The sequence below is a fragment of the Biomphalaria glabrata genome, chromosome 13, assembly GCF_947242115.1.
Source record: "Biomphalaria glabrata chromosome 13, xgBioGlab47.1, whole genome shotgun sequence".
NCBI classification, from domain to species: domain Eukaryota; kingdom Metazoa; phylum Mollusca; class Gastropoda; family Planorbidae; genus Biomphalaria; species Biomphalaria glabrata.
In genome coordinates this window covers 25,340,138-25,364,290 of record NC_074723.1, presented here as the reverse complement: position 1 = coordinate 25,364,290, position 24,153 = coordinate 25,340,138, and the positions used below count along the sequence as shown (strand labels likewise).

At 32.4% G+C, this 24,153-nt stretch overlaps 2 protein-coding genes across 4 annotated transcripts; one reads left to right on the top strand and one right to left on the bottom strand.

The window, feature by feature from the left end:
• Positions 1–1,822: 1,822 nt before the first annotated feature.
• LOC106074014 (heat shock protein Hsp-12.2-like) lies at positions 1,823–11,185 on the bottom strand. 2 transcript variants are annotated; one of them, XM_056008379.1, is made up of 4 exons: positions 11,071–11,185; positions 4,339–4,589; positions 2,711–2,887; positions 1,823–2,150 (listed from the first exon to the last, which is right to left on the bottom strand). In XM_056008379.1, the coding sequence occupies exons 2-4, from the start codon at positions 4,483–4,485 to the stop codon at positions 2,028–2,030; spliced, it is 447 nt and encodes a 148-aa protein (XP_055864354.1). In that variant the 5' UTR covers positions 4,486–4,589; positions 11,071–11,185; the 3' UTR covers positions 1,823–2,027. The 2 variants fall into 2 exon arrangements, with proteins under 2 accessions (XP_055864354.1, XP_013090183.2); XM_013234729.2 differs by lacking the exon at positions 11,071–11,185 and having other exon boundaries at positions 4,339–5,139.
• Positions 11,186–11,249: 64 nt separating this feature from the next.
• On the top strand, positions 11,250–24,085 carry LOC106074016 (eukaryotic translation initiation factor 5A-1-like). Of its 2 annotated transcripts, none has more exons than XM_013234730.2 (5): positions 11,250–11,324; positions 16,090–16,277; positions 19,628–19,732; positions 19,985–20,116; positions 23,152–24,085. In XM_013234730.2, the coding sequence occupies exons 2-5, from the start codon at positions 16,104–16,106 to the stop codon at positions 23,212–23,214; spliced, it is 474 nt and encodes a 157-aa protein (XP_013090184.1). In that variant the 5' UTR covers positions 11,250–11,324; positions 16,090–16,103; the 3' UTR covers positions 23,215–24,085. The 2 variants fall into 2 exon arrangements, with proteins under 2 accessions (XP_013090184.1, XP_055864353.1); XM_056008378.1 differs by lacking the exon at positions 11,250–11,324 and adding an exon at positions 11,587–11,662.
• The last annotated feature ends 68 nt before the right edge of the window (positions 24,086–24,153 follow it).

Below are 24,153 nucleotides of genomic sequence, written 5' to 3'. Positions count from 1 at the left end.
TATACGGAAATTACATATTGTTTTGTGATTAAACATTTAACTTTGGTTAGGGCTATACATAACAGATATTCACATTTGGATTACATTTTTATACCATTAGCAAAAGCACAGTTTCTTATGCTTTTGAACGAAAAATAATAATTTTACAGTTGGGTGTCGCCGAATTGTTGGGAATAGTAAAAAGGGGTCTCCGAGCTAAAAAGGTTGAGAAGCGCTGCTCTGGATGGAAACACGAGTTAACGTTTTGAAATTAATTTAAAGCTTGGTATTAAGTTTAGGATATTTTGAGGGAGCTTTTTGATTCTATGCTATATTTTAAATCGGCATTTAAAAAAAAAGTGCAAAATATTTCTTTACAAAATATTTTTTCTTCTTTGGTATCATCCCCAAGGGCTCATGTGGGCTCTAACTGGTCTTGAGTTTTAGGCTATATATATAGGTCTGTGACAAAATCAATCGCGGATAAGAATTTATTTCTGTTTCCAGTCTAGTATAATATACAAGTCTATGGTCTGGCCATAGACATAAATAAATATAGACTGGCCGATTAAAGAGTTTTATGAAACGAAAATTTGTGACTTGCAATTTTGTGTACTTTATTATACAGCATTTATGAGCAGTATAAAAGTTAAGTATTCATATCTATTTCAGCCACACACCTATATTAACTATATATATATTGTATTAAGGAGGCAGTGTAGTTTTGTTTAATCTCTAAGAAAGAAGATACTGCAATTGTTCATAATTCGGAAATCCGAATACAATAGATATACATGTTTTCAAGTAACATGAATTTAATTACTTCCTTCGGCCAGTCTATATTTATTTATGTATATGGGTCTGGCACAAATCTTGTACACCATATTTCTTCCACTTCCCATTCGCGAATCAAATTGAAACTTTGTATAATTATTCCTTGTCGAAGACAATATGGCCTACATTAATCAACAAACTAACCAGTTCATTACTTAATTATCGATAATTTTGAGCATGCTATTTGATGCTTTAAGCATGAAAGCAGTGCTATATAAAACTATATTAGTATATATCTAAAAGCTATAATTTATTTTTTTAAAATTAATTTTGTTTTGTGTAGGCTACTTCGAGAACATTAAATTGCAGTATTGAGCTATATGGTAATTATTATGCGTTTCTCATTAGCTTTGTGTATTTTTTATGCTTTGCTGGTTTTTCATTTATTCAAAATGTTTAAACTGCGGTTCTTAACTCTATAGGCCTATCAATTGCGCTGGAGACAGAGAAACAGTGCTTCTTCTAGCAAGTGATCTACCTTCTATATCTACAATGCTTTCCTACCTTGCTTATTTCACTTCACTTTACATGCCGTGAATAGCAGATGGTATTTGACCTGCATTTTTTTTTAGCACTAAAGGCCTACTATACCCTTCTAAAAAAACAACAACAATACTTTAATATACATGTATGTATCACAGTGTGTCTGTGTATGCTTAGGCTAAAAATGGTACAAAATTTTAAGGGAAATTCTATGTTTTCTATTCTATGTTGAGCACCATTTTATTTTAAATACAATGTTTTGTACAGTGGGTCATTGTAAATACAACACATTTTAAAATGAAAAATGTCCAGGACATATATAGCTGACAAAAAATAACTTGGACTTGATAGGACCCATGACATGAAAAATAAAATGTATATATATACTCCTCTCAATCAACTTTAAGAGTTAAACAATTTTACAACTATTTAATATATAATAATTTATTTTAATTTTTAACAATTATTGTTGTTCCCCAAAGTCTATAAACAAAATATCATGAATATCACATTAAACAGGTTAATGTTATTTGTCACATGGTTTATTGACCATATAGGAACAAAAATACACAAATAAAATTATACACAAGTTTTAACAGAGTGTAAACTTCAAAGAACAAAATCATGAAAATGTCTATCAACTTCAAAGAACAAAATCATGAAATTTGAAATAGTCAATCATGAAAATGTATATTATCAACTTCAAAGAACAAATGTCAGGCTTGTGAAAATTATTTTTTAAACTCCACAGGAATAGCAATTTCTTTTGGAGCTTCCAGTGGCTTCTTTGCTACTTTGATGTTCAGTGTGCCTTGAGTATTCATCACTGAAGTTACAGATTTTGGATCAACATCCTAAAAATAGATTTAAAAAAAAAGAAATATAGAAATATTACAATATTTAACTTTTATACATCAATTACATTTTGTATGTGGTGTTTGGTGGCTGATGTTTCCAAACCGAGTCTCTGATAAAATATCAATCAAATATATAGTTTTTTGTTGTTGTTTTTTTTTTTAGTATGGGGTGATTGGGGGGGGGGGGGGAGAGTCCTTGCCTATAAAGGTGACAGATATTATTAGGTAATATATCTAGCCAACATTCTAGTTGACTGCTAGCTCCAGGAATGTGACCCTCTTGCTTCATTTTTCAAATGGTTTCAAACAGAGACTATACTAAAGTAATTTAGTTCAACAACACAAAATGTAACATGAGAATCATGAATATTGATATAATATACTGTATAAAATGATTATCTTGAATCTATCTCTATTTTGTTTTCATTGAATTTAAAATTTCATTATCCTAAGATATTGGGACTGTATGTGTTTTTACTTTGATTAGCACTGTAACCATTGAATATGCCATAACTAACCATGTTTTAGAAAAAGGTAGACAATACTTTTATACTTACATCTGGCAGTGCATAAGTTCGAATCATCTCTCTTGAAACATAGCCATGGTTGTCCTGTTTTTCTTCATGTTTTGCTTTGATTGTTATTTTTTTGTTATCTGATGTAATTTTCACCTCTTCTGGACTATAATGGCGAAGATCCAAACGAATACGGAACTCTTTATCTGTATTTTGAATCTAGAAATCAGAAGTTATTGGATATAATATTTTTACAAATTAAACTTGTAAAAATTTTTTTGGCATAAAACAATCTTTGGCTCTTATCATTAAAAAAAAAAATTCACTATTGAAGTTCTAGATTTCTTTTTACAATGTTTGCTGTCAATCAAATATACTTGGTTTTAAAACAATTACAACAGTTATTTGATTTCCTTTTTACAAGTATTGCATGGGGTGATGATGCAGTCTCTCTTGTCAATGATGTAAGGCTATAAAGAGAAACTTGATACTCTTATAAAAAAATATAGTGACATATCTTTAAATCCAACTAAAAGATGGCAGAATTTTAAAGATTCAAAGAAATTTAAAGATATAGAGTATTTTAATTTAAAAGCAGTTACTTAAAGAAAGCAATTTTTAATTTACAATAATTAATTTGAAAAAAAAAACGATAATCATTCACTGATTCTTACAAGGCAAAAGTTTTTATAAAATTATTGAAATAGAAAAAAATAAGATAAAGGTTATCAAATATTTTAGTCAGAATAAATTAGGATTTTGGTACCGGTACAAAAAAAGGCCTTGATTCAAATAATAAATAAAAATATTAACTTAAGACTTAAGTTTCAACATCAACAAACTTCAAGAGTAGCACAAATATACTATCAATCATTTTTATGACACAATAACCCATAATAGTCATACAAACATTACAAATAATTTAAATATATATATAATTGTTTAAACAGATTTAAACTCAATTACAGTAATTGACAATCAGGTTTCAGCACCAAAAACAAAACAAAAAAACACAATAGTATAGGCAGTAGCGTAGCCATGGTGGGGGTGGGGGTAAACTTGAAAAGCCCCCCCCCCCCCCCCCCCCGGGCTCTCACTTGAATGGAACCCCTAAATAAGTGTTCTAAATTTTTTTTTACATTAAATATTACGCTAAATGCAGAGGTCCCCAAAGAGGTCAAGTCCCCCCCGGGTCCCCTAATGATGGCAAATTTCTTGCTACACCACTGAGGACAGGTGTAGTTAACCCCTAAAATGCGTGTGGTAAATTAGCCTCTAAACATCAGAATTGTAATTCCATTTGCATGCACTCATTGTAAAATAGCTCAGCACTTTAAGGATTAATAATGCTATAGTCAACAAAATATAACACTTAAAAAGACTTCAGAACTTAAGCTATAAATTAAGGTTTCTCCTTCAAATAATTTAAGATGAACCAATCTCAAATCTTTATGAAAATGACTTGAATGTGTCTAAACTTCATATTGAAAGGATTTATACTCACATTTGGGCATGAATAAGTTGGGATGATTCATATGGGATATTATGAGCTCACAATTAACAATATGGGATATTATGAGCTCACAATTAACAATTTTCATGGCACATCCATGTTGCACTCAAATGGATAAGTAAAATAAAACAAATAGATCTATTATTAAAATACTTACTTCTGAATCTCCTAGTCGACCTGAAAGATTGGCTAGTGTACCATCTCTGTACATCATAGGTGTCCTCAGATCCCAAGGGTTGACTAATTCATCTACCAGTCGAAGTAAACCAAAATCATCAGTCATGCGTGGTGTAACCGCAAACATTTTTGTGTTTGTTGTTGAATGTACAAAGGTACTAGACTAAGATCTAGCTCTAGATACAGATTTAGATCTAGAGACTTTATAATAAATAACTTGTCTAGATGTGGCTGTAATGAAAATTAAGGGCACTGAGCGTAGACGCGTAGTCTGTAGATTAGGCCTATGCTTTTTTATTATACGATTGCTTGATGCTAATATATATAGACTATAAAAGATTATAGTTATCCACAGATTAAGAGTAAATCGTATATATATGCATATACTTTAAGTTTATTTATACTTTAGGGGTCTAAAATTCAAAAATATAGATTAGCATACTGCACTGCTTTACATTTGACGTTGTTAACTGTGTGGAGACTACTTTAATTTCTAAACGAATAGCTTTATATAGCCCCTCCGAATGGTTTACAAGTGACCGGCAGAATATTCGAGGTGAGATGTACTTTTCTTTCTGGTCAAGGCCACAGCATCGACAAACACAGCACAGATAATAGAGAAATTTCTGGACTGAATCCTCATTATTGACTACAAATTTAGTTACTGTATTATTTTTCATGCCAATGTAGTTATTGAAAATATGAACTGAAGTTAATAAACATAGATCTAGAGTTTCTAGAACATCTAAGATTGTAGCCATGTTTAATCTATATATGTAGACTATACTCTATACTCAGGACTATATAGTCACTCTGCTGGTGTCTGGTCAACTCTAGTTTTGATCTACTACTCATCGTCTACTGATTAGTCAGACAGAGATCGAAGGCCCTCTATGAGTAGGCCTATTATTAGATCTAGAGTTGGTAGTCTTCTACATCTAGAATACTCTAGATAACTCTCTAGATCTATAGACTATATATATATATATATATATTATATAGTTGATATATAAAAAAAGTTTTTGTTTATAGAGCAACGTAACGCACTCTTAGAGTAGAGTTCTAGATCTAGAATCTAGCAACCATTCCCGACATTATTTAAACTATCCGGCAATCTGAAGAAGCTGTACACAATGACAGTCAATAGCCTATAATTCAATTGACCAATAATTGAATAATCAATAGACCTAATACATTTAATAACAGCACTTATGACATGTAAACGAGGGAAAATAAATGAGAAATTTAATAAACAAAAAAGAAAAAACAACTCCCAGAACTAATAATAAGAAAAAAGTTTGCGTTGATTGTTTTATATTTAAAACATATTACATTAGCAATTGTTGTGTGGTGGTTAATTTTCATTTCTTAAGATAAAAAAAAAAAGTGCGCGATATAAATTTTGCCTTCACATAAGCATTAAAATTGGTAAGTTGGCAGCTTTAAATTACAAGAGGTGACTTGTACTTTTAAGTCAAATGTAAACACCGGGACTGATTTGCGGCATATCAATATTTTTATCAAGGCAATAAAATTATTAAACAATTAAATTGCCTTTTTTTTTAAAAAAAGACAATTCCTTCTTTGTGAAGCTGATGACTTTTTTTTCAGTGGCATGGCAAAGTGCCCGTGGGCTTGGCAGGAGCGACCGCGGGATTTTGTGCAGGGGGTGCAAGTTCCGACCTTTGGCTCATAGTCGTGGCTTAAACTTTCGTATTACTTTCTTGTTACGCAGATTATTAAAGAAAATAACTAGTGACCCCATCCTTATGCGATATTAAATGCACTGCAAATACGTGGTTCATGAAATTTAAAATAAAAAAAAAAAAAAATATTTAGGCCTACTGTACACGCGGCCCATGCGATCAAACAAAAACTGGAAACTTCGACTGTGGATGCCGAAACTTTCTATAACTTAACTGATGAATTGCTTCTTGTCGCGAGAGACAAGCTAAGACTTTAATGAACGCTTATCATGCAGTGTTTAGAGTCTTCTTCACGTTTCAGCTCTTGCATCTATTTAGGATGAAGACAAAACAGGTTGAACTGAGCATTATAATTGCTATAAAAGTTAGACGTTAATGAAGAAACTAACCATTCAAGATACGGAATGTAAAGATGTTTTCTGTAATAACTTTCAAAATCCAAACGTGATTTGTGCTTGGTGTGTTTGTCGATACAGAAAGCAACTAAGACTTCTTGAGCGCTTTCACCAAAGATGCTTTGCGCTCCATCATGGACATACGGTGACAAAAGACCGCACTACAAACAGCGATGTCCTTGAGAACGCCGGTATGGACAGTATAGACTATAGAGGGACTTATTATGGTCCGACAGTTACGTTTGGCAGGGCACGTATCCCGTAAGGGAGACGAACGTATGCCTTAGTAAGGTTGTGACAGAGCGTCGCATGAGGGACATGTTCTCCGGGACATGTTCTCCGACAAAATGAATTACGCATAATAAGAGTTGCGATGACACCCTAGTACAACTTGGCGCCACACTTTCATGGAGGTCCTCAGAGCAGGTGGGAAGAGGCTTCAGACATTGCCAGTGACAGATTTTCGTGGAAACAGCTTGCCAGCAAATGCGCCGAACGGCGCGGGAGGGTCTAAGTCAGTAAGAATAGCACATTAGGTTTTTTAAATAAAACTTTTTAATAGCAAAATAATGCACTGTAGGTACCTCAGAATATGCATTTAGTTGGTTTTCAGTACCAGAAATAGTGCTTGGCCCCACGCTGGCGGAGCTCTCAGCGCTCCTCCAGACCCCTTGCTGGCTAGGGCGAGGAGTCAACAATTTTCCCACTAACTCCAAGAAGAACCTATTCAAGGGCACAATAGACGTCTTCCAAAAGAATGAAGGATCAAAATGTAATAGAGATTTATTATGTACACACACACATCCATCCATACAAACATATATATATATATATATATATATATATATATATATATATATATATATATTGTTACGAATCTCACTATCCAGGCTCTCTGCAAACTGCACCATACACCACCAACCTAAAAAAACTTGACAACTCAGGGCTCCAAAGTAACGTAACAGTTTAATAGTTGAATAAATAACAGCCAATACTCTACAATTGGCAACACGTACACTGTACAAATAACACCGTACCGCCGTATCAACTCTTGCACTGGCCTCTCCGTCTCGTTCCGGGCTTGCACTGGGTTCAACAGTTCAGGACTGACTTCACACACTAGGCTCGTTGTGTCGGACTCGATCGCAGACCAAGATCAAGACGCCAGTCGTCTCAACTGTACTTGACAGTACTCCGCACTGAACCGTTGAAGTGCTCCGTACAGAACCACACCGTTGAATTGTGCTGTAGTCGACCGTGTTCTGAGCCCTGTCGTGAACCGTGCTGTATTGAGCCCCTTTTCTAAGCCGTCTTGACTGCAACACCTTCGCTCTTATATAGGGTCCCTACTGTCCTTCTAGAACCGGACGGAACATCGCTCGACGTTTCTAGCTTCGTCACATGACTACATCCCTCGTGACGCTCCTGAGCTCTGTTCACGACGGCGATCCTTCCCGAACCGTCATGTTGACACTCGACTCGGCTGACCGTCGTAACTCGTCACGGTCTAGCGCTGGCCTGGGGCGATTGGCGTCGGCTGACTACACACACACCACTACCCCTCTCTGTGCCACCACCAGGTTTATAACAATCCCCAAAAACAAAAAAATCCCCCCGCCCCCCAAAAAAAATCCTGACTACGCCCAAGATTCTAAATATACCACCCTAGTCCTCGCGATTCATGCATTGACTATTTTAGAAATATAGATCAGTGGCGTCACTATGGTCGGTGTCACCCGGTGAGGTTACCTAAGGGTGTCAAATCCCCCCCCCCTCACGCTATCAACTTTATCCACCTTTCCCAATAGAAATTCATTTTGTTGAACCAATACAGTAAGATGATTACCTATTTTCATCGATTTTTACACAAACGTAAAATTAATAATTTCTGTTTGAAAATCCCATTGTTTATGACATTTTTCTATAGTTTTGCATATTTTACTATGTATATTTATTAAAATCCACTAAACATGTTTCCTTTTTTTAGACTTTTAGACGGAAAAGATATAACATTTTGCTGTGTTATTCAAACTTTTACTATTATCTAAAGGGGAAAATGTAAGTTTGCCGCTACCTTAGGCTTAGTCATCTATTGGTCTCGGGGAACGCTTAAAGATCACCAATCAAGGTCCGGGGAAAAGCCCCTGGTACCAAACATTTTCCGCATTTCTGAGTTTCAGAAACTCATTCTCCCATATCTATCTTGTACAATTTCTACTAGAAAGAAGTTTGCAGATCAAATAAAATTAAATTAAGAAGAGGTTAACCGGCCGTATCTGAAGTGTGAGAGACATTCGAGGCAGTGTTTCACTATTTATATACTATTTATATTAATTATGTTTTAAAGTTGCTAAACGGTAAACATTTTAAAAGATTCTATTATTAGAAGATACAAATTCTTTATCTTCACAATATTTTAACTTTTTAAACATTGATAATTTCATTTCACTGGGTTAATATTCAAAATTTGATCGATAACTTCAATGAACAGACAACTTTTAAATTTTATAAAATAATTTGAATTGTTTCACCCTCCTCTCCATTGGTCAGGACGTCGCCTCCTCATGAAAAAACATTGGCCCCTTCCCAAGGGATGCCCCCCCCCCCCACAGCGTGAGGAACGTAGTTCATGCGAGTTTGTAATGGGCTTGTTGTCCTCAGATCATCCTTATCTTTAGAAAGGCGTCCTGTCCTGCTCTGTTCACGTATAAAAAGTCAATATTATAATGGTACGTTAGTCGAGAGAAATTTGTTTGTACTGCCATAAAAACGGTGTAGACTCTAGAATCACGTTGTTGAAGAGGCATTAATATGTTTTCTTTTAAAAAAGACCTTTTGAATCGATCTTGCTGCTAACGTAGAAAAGTTCTACTTGGACGATAAAACTACGTCACATAATTAATAATTTAATTTGTCTTAGAATTTAGTAATAAAGTCTCTTTCGCATAATTAATACTAAAATATAAAATAACTACAATGCAAATACATACACTGTTTGTTCTTAAAAAAAAAAACAACTGCCTTTGCGTCCCCTTTGTTATCATGTAACTTTTTGGACATTTTTACCAAAGAAAATAAAATATACTAGTCGACAGGCTGCGTAAAACAGATTTCAAATTAATGAAGAATTACTTGAGGTCAACAATTCTCAAAGATAGATTGAAACATTTGGTAATTCTTGCTATTGAGCGTGATCTATGTAGGAAACATATATATTATGATATTCTGTATGAATTCGCTACATGCAAGGCTCGTAAAGTAATTCTGTATGTAGTAAAGAATGAATAAAATGCATAGACGAATTTATTTTCTAATACAAACTCCTAAATTTCACTTATCCGCTTCCCTACCCAAACTTGGCCCCGCGAAATCCGTTTCGCATAGGGCTCCATAATTGTCAAGTCCGGTCCTGCTATTTAGTGACCTGTACATATACATAGTAGATTACTTGTTCTCTTTCCATGACATCTTGGTCACAATGGTTAAGTCTGGCGCTGCTATTTAGTGTTTGTAAAATGTTTGCTTGTAAAATGTTTTACATGTTTCGGATGTTCCTTCAGAGTTGACGATAATTGACTTCCTAGTCCAAACCTCCCGCAGGACGAAGGGGGATGGGACAGTCCAGCGCGCAAACCGCACGACCAGGCAGACATCCGTAGCGAAGGGTGAAAAAATACTTGTTCCCCCCTCTTTTTTTCCTGAGCCGCGCTCTCTGTCGCCTTGATAGTTCCTACAGAGTAGATTACTTGTTCTCCCCCCCCCTCTTTTTTTTTACGTGAGGTAGAAATAAAAAAAGAGTGATCTTTTTTCGTTACAACGGTCCGGCCCTGCTATTTTGTGAATAATTGTTCTCCACCCCATCTTATGTATTTTCGTGGGGTGACTATCCGCAGAAAGAAATAAGAGAGTGATCTTTCCTTTACTTCTTGCTCGTCCAAACTGTTGATCGAAGAAGAGAATTATATATATATATATATATATATATATATATATATATATATATATATATATATATATATATATAGAGAGAGAGAGAGAGATAGATAGATAGATAGATAGATAGATAGATACAATAAGGCCTGAAATAAAATATATAGATCTAGATTAATACAAGAGATAACCCTAAACATATTTGGGTAGACTATATATCTTGAGATTTATTTATTTTTGAATCTGCTAGTTTTGCCGATATTTCAATTTTTACATTCGGGCTTTTCTTTCTTTTTTTTTTTTTTTGCCAATATTCATTTTTATCATTCGGGTGTCACCCCCCAAACGGTTGTCACCCGGTGCGGACCGCACCCCCCAAGTGACGCCACTGATATAAATCATGACGAAATGCATGACGCGTAGGACGTAATCATCTTTTTTGAAGTAATGTCTGTATTATATAAGATAAGATAGCATTTATTGTAAACTAGACTTAGGAAAAAAATGCTTTAAAAAGACGGAATTTTTAATGCTTTACATATAGAATGCCGCATTTTGGGAAATATCGAAAATAAAATAGAAAGGTTTGATAGAGAAATCTTGCGGTTTTTCGCTATTTGCGGTGGTCAGGTTGAAAATTTGTCAAAACAGGTTTTTAGCAAGCGTCAAGGAGATGCAAACCTATGAACGAAATTTCATGCGAATCCGTGCGACAATTTAGAGATTTCTGGATCAAAGTCAGTCGGTCAGTGGTAACTTAGATTTTAGATAGCGTCTTTGATTTATAAGGGATAGTATTTCTTGATGGTAATACAACTATTAAAAATACAACAACTAAGGACACTAACTCTTAAAATATGTAACAGGTGGCGTTTTCTGCTTAAACGTGGGGCGCATGCGCATCCTTTCTACACCGGCACTGAAACCTCCTACACGTGAGTTAGAATGTGTTTGTTGTTTTTAGGTTTATTCTGTATTTAATAAAAGATACTTAAGCAATATTTATATACGATCGTAGGGTATCATTTTAAATGTTCCATACTTTGTACTTTATTTCTGTTTGATGTACAATCTTCACTGCGTACTCTAGATCTAGTCTAAAATCTTTTTTTGTTTTGTTACTAAACACTACAACAGTCGCCATCTTGTCCAGTTAAAGGCTTAAAATCTCTTTTTAGACTTGATGAATCTAGAGATGTATAGACCTTCTCAAAAGTGATCTATATAGGTAGTCCACAAATATATCAAGTTCAACATCATTAATTTTAAAAAGGTAATAGATCTAGACTTAGATCTTTATTCTCGAAGAATGATTGATGAGTGTAGACAGTGTTACTTGAGTGTAGAAGTGTAGAGTGTAGTAAAATTTTCAACTTGCAAAAGTTACTGAGTAACACTAACTTAACAGTGAGGAGCTAGATCTAGTGAGCAAGTCTTGTTTAGGGATGTGAAATAAAAAATTGGTATTAGTTTACGTGACTAGAAACGCCAAATCAGGTTTCTCTTATGTTTTAAGACAATTAAGAATATGCAGATTACAAATATGTAATTTGATTTCCTCGGAGATAGTTTTTAAAATATAAATTTTTAAGTTTTATTTCTTATTACCATATATTGTCATTGGAAATACGCCATTTTGGTTTTAAGCCTTAATACTAGACTATCTCCCTTGAATTACTTGCCAACATTTTTCTGTTGCTGTTTTGTCTTTCTTTCTAGCAGCTATTAGATCTAATATTAAAATTCATTTAAAATGATAGCATAAGAACCAAAAAACTCTTTAAAAAAGTTATTGAAAAAAATGAAGAAACAACTTCATCAATTTATTATTAACATTTTTTTAGACCTTGATTTCAGTAAATACACTGCATAAGTTGACAGCATAAGAACAGAAATCTCTTTTTAAAAAGTTATTGAAAAAAGAACTATTAAAAACAACGTGGTGGTCAGTAAAGGTATCTGGGCATCTAATATTCTAAATTATTACCAAAATATTTATCTTTGAAAAAACAATTTTGCGTTAGTACATCATTAAAATACTTTATCAGAACTTTCCAATGGTATATAAATTATGACTGTTTCACGATATTCACAGTTAAAAAGTTGTGATTTTTTTGTGTGTGGTGTTTTGACCTAACATCGGTCCGTAAATCTTCTAGATCTAGCTAGTAACTAGTAATAGTATCTAGAATTCTAGATTTAGATCTAAGTTAGATCTAGTGAAGATAATTCACAACTTACCTGAGAATTTTAGTCAATTTAATGATCTCAATAATCTAATGTCTACATTACTCTAGAAATTCGCTAGATTCTAGATTTACGCTAAATCACTAGAATCTAGTGAAGATAATTTGCACATAACTGCGAAATGTTCAAAATTTAGTGCTTAGGGTTAAAGTCCGCATATTTTAGCGAGTTAGCTTAGAGTCTAAATCTTCTGTAAATTCAGTGAAGATAATATTCACATATATTTAAAACTTAACGTGAATTTTAGTGAATTAGCTTTAGAGTCTAGATCTACTGTAAATTCGGTGAAGGTAGTTCTCACAGAGCCGTGAAAAAGTCCTCGAATTTTAGTGACTTAGATCAAGAGTCTAGATCCACTGTAGATATAACGAAAATATTTCGCAGACAGCTGTGAAAAATGTTCGTAAAAATTATTTCACTCGCAAAAGCCAGGGAAACTACATGGTTGAAAAAGATTCTGCTAGGGAAAAAAACGCTCTTCCAATCCAAAAGCCATTTTATAGTAAACAAATGTCAACTAAACATTCAAATAGGCCTATGTTGCTCTATTATACTCTATATATTACAGGCTCTGTTTATGAGATTTAAGTTAGCTAATAAAAGAAACAACATTACCTCAAATGCACACATAGGAACTAAAAATGTACATTTCCATCACAGAGAATATACACTATGAAGGCGTCTCTAAGAATGTTTCTTATTTTAAAAAATAGAAAATCAATCTTTGAAAAAAAATGATTGTTTGAAGTTTTGGGATGACAGTCAAGTTGTTACTTGAGTAAAAGATAACTTTCATTACATTTTCTGTGGACATACCACAGCTGATAACATTGTTTCTGTGGCATATTGAAAACATGCCTACAGTCCCGCATTATGCGGAACCATCCCGCAAAATCATCAAAAAAAAAAAGGTCACATGTTCCGCATTACGATTTTTAGTTCCGTCAAGTCTGAATTCCGACACAAAAAAATCTGTTTTTTTTTTTCATTATTTATTAATAGTGCGAAATGAAAATATTGAATGCAAAGTAAAATATATATAGGTCTGTGTTTATTGTTTACATTTTCATTTCCTCTCCTCTCGGACCCTGTGTGTCCTACATTTACAAAGATATGGTTGAGCTAGATCTAGAATAATCTAGATTAGATAAGTAAATAATACTAAATCTAGATCTATCTAGAAATAGACTTAGAAGGTGAAAGATCTCTAGATTTCTATGGATCATTATATAATAAATTTAGTTCTCAATAAGTTCATAGATCTAGAATCTAGACATACAGTAAATATATAGATCTATAATATAATTATTATAATCTGTGTTCTTAGATTTAGAGGACTTGTGAGATGTAGATCTAGACTAGTAGACTCTTAAATTATATTAGATCTAGAACTAGAAACATCTAGAGTGACAGTAGAGTTCTAGAAAAGGATAGATAATCAAGTAGATCTAGAATAATCTAGGTCTAGTCATTAGAGTTAGATCTAGTTGTGAGAAATAAAAATAGATAATAACATTTGAGTCTAGGTCATTAGAATACATTTTGGTTAGAATTCATCATATAGGAGTTAGAACTATTGATTTCAAACAGAGACAGAGGTCATAATAATGAATTAAAGATGTTCTTACTTTTAATTATACTATTTACATTTATAAGAAGCAAACTAGTATTATTATTAAAGTAATATAATTGAAGTTTTATTTATTGCGTACAGTATGGCTGACAAATGTAAACACGTGCGTGTTCTACATTCTGCGTATTGGCAAGATATTTATTATTTTTAAAACAATAATTGATTTGATAAATGCTTAGTTTTATGTATGTTTTACTATGTGTCACACAAACAGATGGGAAACATACACACATCATACATTTCATCCCTAAAAAACCTCCTAAAATTTAGTCATGGAAAAGTGCTACTAACCCTGTGATTGACTGATCAGTGATCTCTCATTGAATTGGTCTCCCTAATTCGAGATCTAGAATCTAGTAATGAATACTACTGACTTTTTATTCATGCCTGTAAATACTAGATTTACTTAGTATTATATTTTTAAAAAATCAAAATGATCTTATTGAAATTCATAGATCTAGATCTATTTGTGGAAAACAATTACGATAATGCAATTAGATTTTGATTTGTAATTATTTTTTTTGTATCGGCCATTATCGGGACAAATAATCTGATTGTTTTTTGTTTTTTTTTGGCGTTCTCTCTCTGGGACTCACTTTTTTTTTGTCATGCATATCGCACGACATATACTTGACTGAATTTGGAAAGACCCACTTGATAATGCAACCCTTCGACACATGCATAATTCTATCATCACTTATACTCTCTCCTCCTCTGGTTTGTGTACATTGACTTTTTTTGGCTTCTCAATTCAAACTATATTATATTTCAACCTGACTAATAATTTTGAATTAACCTTTTTTTTTTATAACATAAATATTATTATTTATTTAGCATGCATCATTGGCTGAGGGATTTTTTTTTTTTTTCTGTTTTTCCCTATAATACATTTCTTAGTCTTTTAAAAAATTCTTTTTGCATACAGTAGTTTAATGTTTGCAAATTGAAAGTTCTAAAAAAAGTTTATAAAAAAAATAAAAAAGGAATCAGTAAGTTAAATTTTTTTGAGAAATCAAGTGTGACTGAAATATATGATTTGGGTTGTAAATACAACTTTAGGCTCTAATAAGAGATTAAAAATAATGTAATAATTATTGAACATCAAATTACTGCTTTTGTCATTCTAGATTTAGAGTATCTTTCACTTGTACTTGGATGTGAGTGTGTCTGTCATAGTCAGCATACTTTAGCCAATAAGTGCCTGTTGGTCTGATGCTGGCCAGCTACCTTTGGAAATTTGAACTTAAAAAATTTTTTAGTTGCAAATATGTCTCTTTTTAACTAAAACTTTATAAAGAATACATTTTCTCCAGATATATAGGACATAGCTAGTTCTACTCTGTGTTCATTAAATAAGAAAGCTAAGTATTTTACTTTTTCAAAGTAAAATACTAATTAAGTCTGGATTCTCTCTTGATTATTTTCATTTTTAGATCAGTCTAGACTTAGATCCGAACAATTGTAAACTGATGGAATTTACAGCACCATACTAGTTAAGTATTACTACATCTCAAGTTCTAGTAGATGTGCATCTATATTCTTATGTTCTTATTAAAGTATTAGGGTCTATTAAAAGAAATTTTTACGTAACAAACAAGGTGCAAGATAGTATTCAGTGAAGCTAAATAATCACTCCATTGGATGACCGTACGCACTATAAAGATAAATGAGGAAATGCCATCTAATCAGGAGCATTTGTTCTGAAAAATAGTTTTGTGAAGTCAAAGAAAATTAAAGGGATAAAACAAGGCTTTAAGCTGGTCAGAAAATTTTAACCCCTACATTTTATTTTATAGAATATTATATTTGTTTATTTTCAGTTTGATATTTGAAGATGGCTGAGGTTGACCATGAGGAGACTTTTGAGGGTGCAGATGCTGGTGCTTCCCAGACCTTTCCCATGCAATGCAGCGCACTTAGGAAAAATGGTCATGTTGTGCTGAAAGGGCGCCCATGCAAAATAGTTGAAATGTCTACTTCAAAGACTGGAAAACATGGTCATGCCAAGGTTGGAATTTTTTAAATTATTAATACAGAATCATAACTTGTCCATATTTACCCAGTTTAAAATTTCCAAATTTGAATTTCTTACCTGAAAGTCTAGTAAGTCTACTTTATTTTATGCTAGTTTTAGAAAATAAAAAGCTGCTTTTTATAATCCAGGACACTTATTTTTAGTAAGAAGTAAGCTGGTTGGTTAAAAATAAATCGGTAAGCAAGTCAGATGGCTTTAACTATCCTGCCTGATTAATGGATTGGCCACAGTTCTTCTGTTGGAGTAACTTCCATAGACTGAAAACTGTTAAACCTAAATCTATTCTAGATTGACACCATTTATTGTATACACTTGACATCAGTCCCATTTTTTCTGGTTTAAAAAAAAAAAGATTTTTCCAGAGCCCTAGCCTAGATCTAGATCTACTTCTTGCAAACAGGATTGGGGGGGGGGGGATTATTTTGATTTTGGTGATTTTTTAGGAAGTTTTCAAAATTAGGGTGTGTTCCAATAATGATCACTTTTTTTAAATTTTTGTTCTGTAATGACTGGTTAGTAATTTGTAATATCCAAATCTATATAAGAATCACTTGTGATTATTAAGCTACTTTGATTGGCGCTCATTGTATATGAATGCCAAAATGACCACCAAATCGAAAGTAGCCATTTCGTTATCAATCATACCGGAAGTAATAATAAAATAGTTAAAAATATTTTTATGTGAAATTTAGTGGGAGATAATCTGAGAAATAGCCTAAAAACTAAAACAGCTTTTAACTATAAATATAAATTACAGTGATGGGAATTTCCCGAAAATTTTCGGAATTCCGAAAATTTCATCTGATCCGATTTTCTATCAAAAAAATCCTAAATTTTCCAGACATTTTTTTTTTAAAAGAAAAAAAAAACAATTTTTTTTAAAAAGAATATAAAATATCAGAATTTTATTATATTTCCATTTTCGGAAGAATGCGAAATAAGATTTCTGATTTGTTTTGAGCATGCGCAAATCCGGTCTTTTGACACAGTTATAAGTTCTATTTAAAAAAAAATCTTGTGTTAGCGTATTTTCTTAAGTCTAGATCCCGGTCTAGAGTGGTTTGAATCAGTCTAGATAGATAAAATCTAGATTCTTTAATTAGAAATACTTTTGATCTAGATCTAGAGCGTATAGACATAGACTTCAATGGCTGTTTGCCAGTTCTAAAAATATCTGAGTATCGTGATGCCCGGTCGCTATGCGCTATTTTTACTCTTTTGATACGATGGCCCCTAGATTTTTCCATGAGTTCAAATGGTATTAGATTTAGACATATAGATCTATAAGATCTAGATCTAATAGACCTACCAGCCATCTAGACTCTAGATTTTAATATATATAGATGTATGCCTACTTTACATGACTAGTGAGTTACTGAGTCTGATAGAATATAGATCTAATATTAATATATTTGTTCTAGAGTCACTAGAGATATAGATCCAAGTTATTAGATTTAAGTAGATCTAGATTATAGATAGATCTAGACTTATAACTTGTAGTGAGAAATATAAAAGTTTTTTCTATATCTAATATCTAACTAATAACTAATCATCTCTAATGTTTTAAAAGCCCAGTGTGGTAGAGATCCACTTCTTGTAAACAACTTGTATCAGCATGAATAAGAGTCACATAAGGATTTAGGAAGCCTCAATATGCAGTTTTATTGCTTAACATTCTCTTCCTTTACCAGTAAAGCAGTTATCTATTATAGAATGCTCAGACTGCCTGGTCCCAGACATAAAGCATCTGCAAAAAGCTTTCTCTTCTCATCTATATGTTCAAACAATAGTGCCTTGCATGCATTATGTGTGCAGTAAAGCTTATGCAGTGTAATTATTATGTAATACAACATTAATTAAAGAAAATATGAAATAAAATGATTCTACATCATTTTTAAAAATTCAGCAACATCTTTTTTTAAGTTGCAGCGACTGGCCAGTTCAAAAACCTGGGTGTGCAAAATTTCCTTAAAAAAAAAATTCAAAGTCTGTTCCCATCACTGAAGTTAAATATAGATGTTATAATTTAGTTTAAGACAGTATCTACAGATATGGACTCTGTTGAGCATTATAAAAGAGACATTCTGTTATCTAAACTTGGCAATTTGACTAAGAGTATTGCATTCTATTGCCTGTTGCCTTAATAATATTATTTTTTTTTTAAGATAAATATTTTATGCTCAAGCAAGTCTCCGTATAATTTTATGATTAAATATTAAGAAATAAAAAGTGTGTTTTCATCAAATTGTGAGGAAAAAAAACTAAGTTCTCTTAGCACAAATTTAAAAAAATAATTTTGAAATACTAAAAAGTACGGAAAATAGGTTTAGATGAAAGATGGGGATATTTAATGCTTTAAAGACATGTAAAGTCTCCTGAAAATATGAAATGGAAATATTGAAAAAAAAAGTTGTGTATGAATGAAGTCAAATTTTGACTTAATTTGCTGTTTCTATTTTCAGCGTCCTCTGGCTGTAAAAGTATAAAAAATAGGTTAAGATGAAAGAATGTGGGAACATGCTTAAAGTCTACTGAAAATTTGAACCCAAAATATTAAATAATAAGAATGATGTGCATATTTTTAATAACAAAAAGTCCAAATTCAGGTGCCAAAATTTTTGTTGAATACAAAGCCATAGAAAGAAAAAATTTGCTTCTACTTATCATAGAGACATAATTTTGATATTTTTGTATGTGGAGACCAACCTTTATTTAATGATATCAATTACATAACAATATTATCAAAGCGAAAGTTTGTCTCACAAGTAAGCTTTAATATGCAGTTTTATGGGATCATTTTCTTCCATTGCTCCTCTTTAGGTTGCTCTTGCTTTAGAACTCAGCAGAGATGAAATAAAAAAGTTTCAAAGTTGCTTGTTTGAAATACACTTCTTTATAGTTCTTTGTAAGCAAAGTTGTCACAAACCAGTTAAAGCATTAATTTATCATTTAATGTTTAGACTGCCTGAACCAGATATATACCTAGAGCAAAGTGCAAAAAGAAAAAAGATGTCAAAGTTCTCCCATCTATAAATTTACAGACAATAGTACCTTGTTTTCATTTTGTGTGTACCGTATGTGTGCAATAAAGCAATTTTACCACTCATTATTAATTTTTACATACTGGTATTTTAAACAAATTCTGCAGCTCCTAACTTCAATCATCATCACAACAGTTCACATAAACGCACATGGGTTAAGAAAATTTTCTGAAATTTGAGTAGAATCTGTTCCAATCACTGTAATATAGATGGAGATATCTTTTTTTTATATATTTTTTTGTTATTAATAATTTTTAATATGCATCTTCTGTTTATTATTAGGTTCATCTTGTTGGAATAGATATATTTACTGGGAAAAAGTATGAAGATATATGCCCGTCAACACACAATATGTCTGTTCCTGTTGTCAATCGTCAGGATTATCAAGTATGGCTGAGTTCTGAAAATATTGAAATTTTTTTTTTTTTTTTTTGTCATTGTAGAAAACACAAATTTACATTTTCATATCAGTATTTAAGATTTAATGATAGGCTTAAGATAAAGAATTTTTTAAATAACAATCAAGCATTAAATAATTTAGTATAGCAGCCTATTGAAAATATTGTGTGTGTATAATAATGACACAGTTAATATTTATTTTATTAAATATTTATTGCTTTCTTTAAAAAATCCTTGCAGCTTGTCAGCATTGAGGATGGTTATCTCTCCCTGATGGATGATAATGGTGAAACACGAGAAGATTTAAAAATGCCTGACACAGAATGTGGAAAAGAAATTAAGGACAAATATGATAATGATGAATCAATTATGGTACATTAATTATATATAATACCTGTACTCTAGAAGAAAAATTATTCTATGGATTCCTTTAGAAATGAGCTAATGCCATTAGCTGTGGTTTGAATGATGTTACATACACAGTATCCCCCCCCCCCCCCCCCCCCCCCCACTGCCCCACTTTACACAGCTGGTGTTGTCCAAAGCATCAGCAAGCAAGATTATCTTTGTCCCCGTTTCTCTCTTTTTTCCACCTAAAGCTTACTGGGTTAGGTGCCTTTGCATCTTCTGTAAGATAACAATTCTGCCTGATACAATACCCTGATCCACATGCCAAGGCTAGCTAGATATTGGTAGCATTTTAATGTTATTTTTATTTCTGTTACCACATATGGCAATAACAACTTACAGAACCAATTTAATTTTTATAGTGCTGTTAATTTAGGATCAATGTGGTGTGAGAAAGTGAACATAAAATCGAAAATAGCAAACTTATCAAGTTTTGAACTGATATGTCTTAACCAATAGCTCCTAAATCAGGTTAGGAAAAACCCTACCTAGGCCCTAAGCAAAGAGGGATAACCCTGAATTTAATTAATCCTAAAAAGAAAAAATTACGATCTAAAACGTATAAACAAACAAACAACTTTTTAAAAAATAGAACAGTATGTTTAGCTTATAAAAATAATTACTAATTATATTATATAATGATATTATTATATTAGAATATAAAAAAGCTTTGAAAATACCCATTTTCCCATGTGGGGTCTTACACACTGGGGCTAAGGGCCTGTTCGTTGAAAAATTATTTAAGAATTAAAAATCGTCCTGATTTTATTAAAAATAGAATTAGTAATCTCCACAATGATTTGCAACGAGACTAGAAGAAATCTTCTTTTTAAAAAGTTTAACCCTTTGACAACTAGAGTCGCCAGCAATTGCTGATTTTGTGTTGTTTCGTTTACGCATGCACTGCTAGTTTTTAAATAACTATTTATACCTTTACTAGCTCTGACCTAGAAGAGCGATAGTGATGCTATTTTTAGGTGGTTATTTTGTATCTGCAGCATGTTAGAATGGATTTTTTATGATTTTTTGAAAATTACGTTTTTTTTGCTAGCCTAGAAAATGGAACATATTTAGGCTTATGTTTAGGCTTTAATTGAATATGATTTTAATGGGAATGTTAATGTTTAAGCTGTAGAATAAGGATATAATGATTGGGGTAAGTGCTTCTTCCCTAGTGCTATTAGAGCATGGAATGGGTTGCCTGAGCTAGCCAGGAAAACCAGTGACTTGGCAGAATTTAAGTCATTGGTTAATATGCATGACTAAATGCATGACGCGTAGGACGTAATCATCTTCTTTTTTGAAGTAGCGTCTGTATTATATAAGATAAGATAGTAGTGAAAATAAAAAAAAAATTGATGCTAGATCCAGTATTGAATAATTGGAAGGCAACTAAATATGATGTGATATTTTAATGTTGTTGAGCTCTGTATGCCTTTTTATGACTTCAAATATGATGCTTAACCCTAGGTCTATTTTTTATTATAAAAAGAATTTGTTAGGTTTTATTAGTTTTTTTCTATGAATTAAGTCAAAAAAATGATTTTTTTAAATAGCTGATACAGAGTTATGTCCCTTCTCTTAGGGATGGGGTAGATAGTTTCTTGCAACTGCTTAGTGGTGAAATGGTTTAAGCAAAGTATATTGAATAGGGGATTCTAGAAACATTTTACAACGATTTGGGACTAAAACGGGAAAATGTTTCCTGCTGCAGAAGGGACTAATGGGTTAAATGTTCTTAAATGTAGTGAAGCATATGGTTTGTCTGAGCTAAATGGGGATTGACTTCCAAACCTTATGTCCATGTACTAAAAAAGCTAGAAACTAAAACTAAAGGGGGGAGGAGGGGGGAGAAACATGTCACAACTAGATAGGCTAAATCAATGGAATGCAGTAGTGATCATTTCACTAAGGTATAAAGGCATTTTATTGTAGATAAACTGTGCTATAACTACTTTATCAGGCCTGGGTGACCTCCAGCTTCAGGTGTGGTCAGGGTGTCTTACTTAATGTTCTACCAGACTAATCTGGCTTTTTTGGTGACTTGTCCCAACACTCAAACCATTTTTTGATTTCTTTTGGATAGTTGCCAGAGGTTGATGGAAATTCACAGGCTGCTTGGTAAATGATGTAACTGGTGTACCAAAAAGTCTGCAACCATGTTGTCAGTCTAACCTAAGTAACTGGGTACTGGAGTATTCTTTGCATTTTACCAGGGTGCCATAGCATTGGCTTATATTATGCGAGGCCATGATGACAGTGGTGATATGGGGAGGGGGCACAGTCCAGTGTTTTGCAAAGCCTGTGGTACAGGTTTCGAGTCTGACCATGAAAATCTGTGTGGCTTTTTCTCATTACATATCTTGGTGCTTATGTGGCATTGATTGTAACTAAGGATCATATTTTTTTTTGTTTTTTTTTTGTTAAGATTAACATTCCATACAGGTAAAACTTTGCTTAACTGGGTCTTATATTTAATTAAATATTTAACACCTTGAAGTCATTTTTCTTTTTTTGGTTAAGATTAACAGTCCATACAGGCAAAACTTTGCTTAACTGGGTCTTTTATTTAATCAAACATTAGTGCTAAGATACTGTTTAGAATGATCTGATCTGAACGAAATTTGGATAAACACCTTGAAGTAAATTCTTCTAATTGCACTGTGCTTTACTCTCAAAAGTTAAAGCCTTAAAGATTTGGAACTTTCCATGCTTAACTACTATTTATTTAGCATAGTTTGCTTTTTTAATGTTTTCTCAAAGTATCTTTTAGTTGTCAGTTTTAAAGTATTGTATTGCAACTGGTTACAAGACTGCTTACACGATTTGTGGAATTTTAAAATTATTTTTTTGTTGTTTTTTTCTGCTGGGGGGAATTATTTTTGGCCTAGTAAATTTTGGTTATGCTAATTCTGTGTCACTTAATACCTTTTTAATTTAAGTTTTAGTGATTTCATTTTCAATCAAGTTTTACAAATTGCATGTAATTTTTGTTGCAGGTGACTGTTATGAAAGCAATGGGTGAAGAAATGCCTGTAGGTGTCAAATCTGCTAAAGACTGATCCATTAATATGAGGACATTGATTGACCTACACCATTTACTTTAAAAATCTCTTTTAAAAATATATTTAACAAAAAAATGGACAATGCCAGCAAAGAAATAAGTGGTGGCTGATGTGTCAGTTTGATTTCACTTTGCATTTGGTACCAAGAAAAAGAATTCATAAGGTTTAAAGACCATTCTGTACTGCTCATTGATATCACTTTTGTGCTTTACATTGATTTTGGTTAAATATGGCATTGTTTTGAATTTTTTCCCTGCATTTCTCATTCATCAATCTGTAGACTGAAAAAAAAAAGGAATTGTTAATCATTTGGGGAGGTTGGGTACATATTTTAATTGTTAATGTCAATGCATTCAACATATGTTCTTATGAAAGTGTTAATTTTTGTAGTGTTTCAAAATTTCATTGGCAAAAAAAGGCTACCTTTTTTTTTTTTTTTTTTTTTTTTTTTTGTTTCCTCTCCACAGTAGAACTATGCAAACAAATTTGTTTTAAAGGTTAAACAGTTGTACCAATCTAATTTAGTTTGAAGTTTATTTATTGTTCTGTTCTTGCATGGTTAAGTGACCATGCTGTGGATGAACAATACACATTGAATATTGATTAACCACAAATTTTGTTAGGTTTTAATTAGAAAGGAGACAAAATTTGATTTTCAAAGTCTGAATCCTTCAGAAAATCTGTGCTATTGTATTGTCGCCTTAATGTTTTTATTTGGTGTATGAAATACTTGTGTAACAGTGTTGCTGTAATTGACATTTGCAGTGTTGGTTGATCATGATTGTGGTATGAAAGGTGTATACAAGATGTCAAAATATGTAGGTCCAATTCATCTGTCCTAATGAATTCAATAAATTGGTGAAAAATTTTTAGCTTTTTTTTTTTCTACATGCATCATTTACTGATGAGGTTGTTTTTTTTTTCAACTTTGTGACA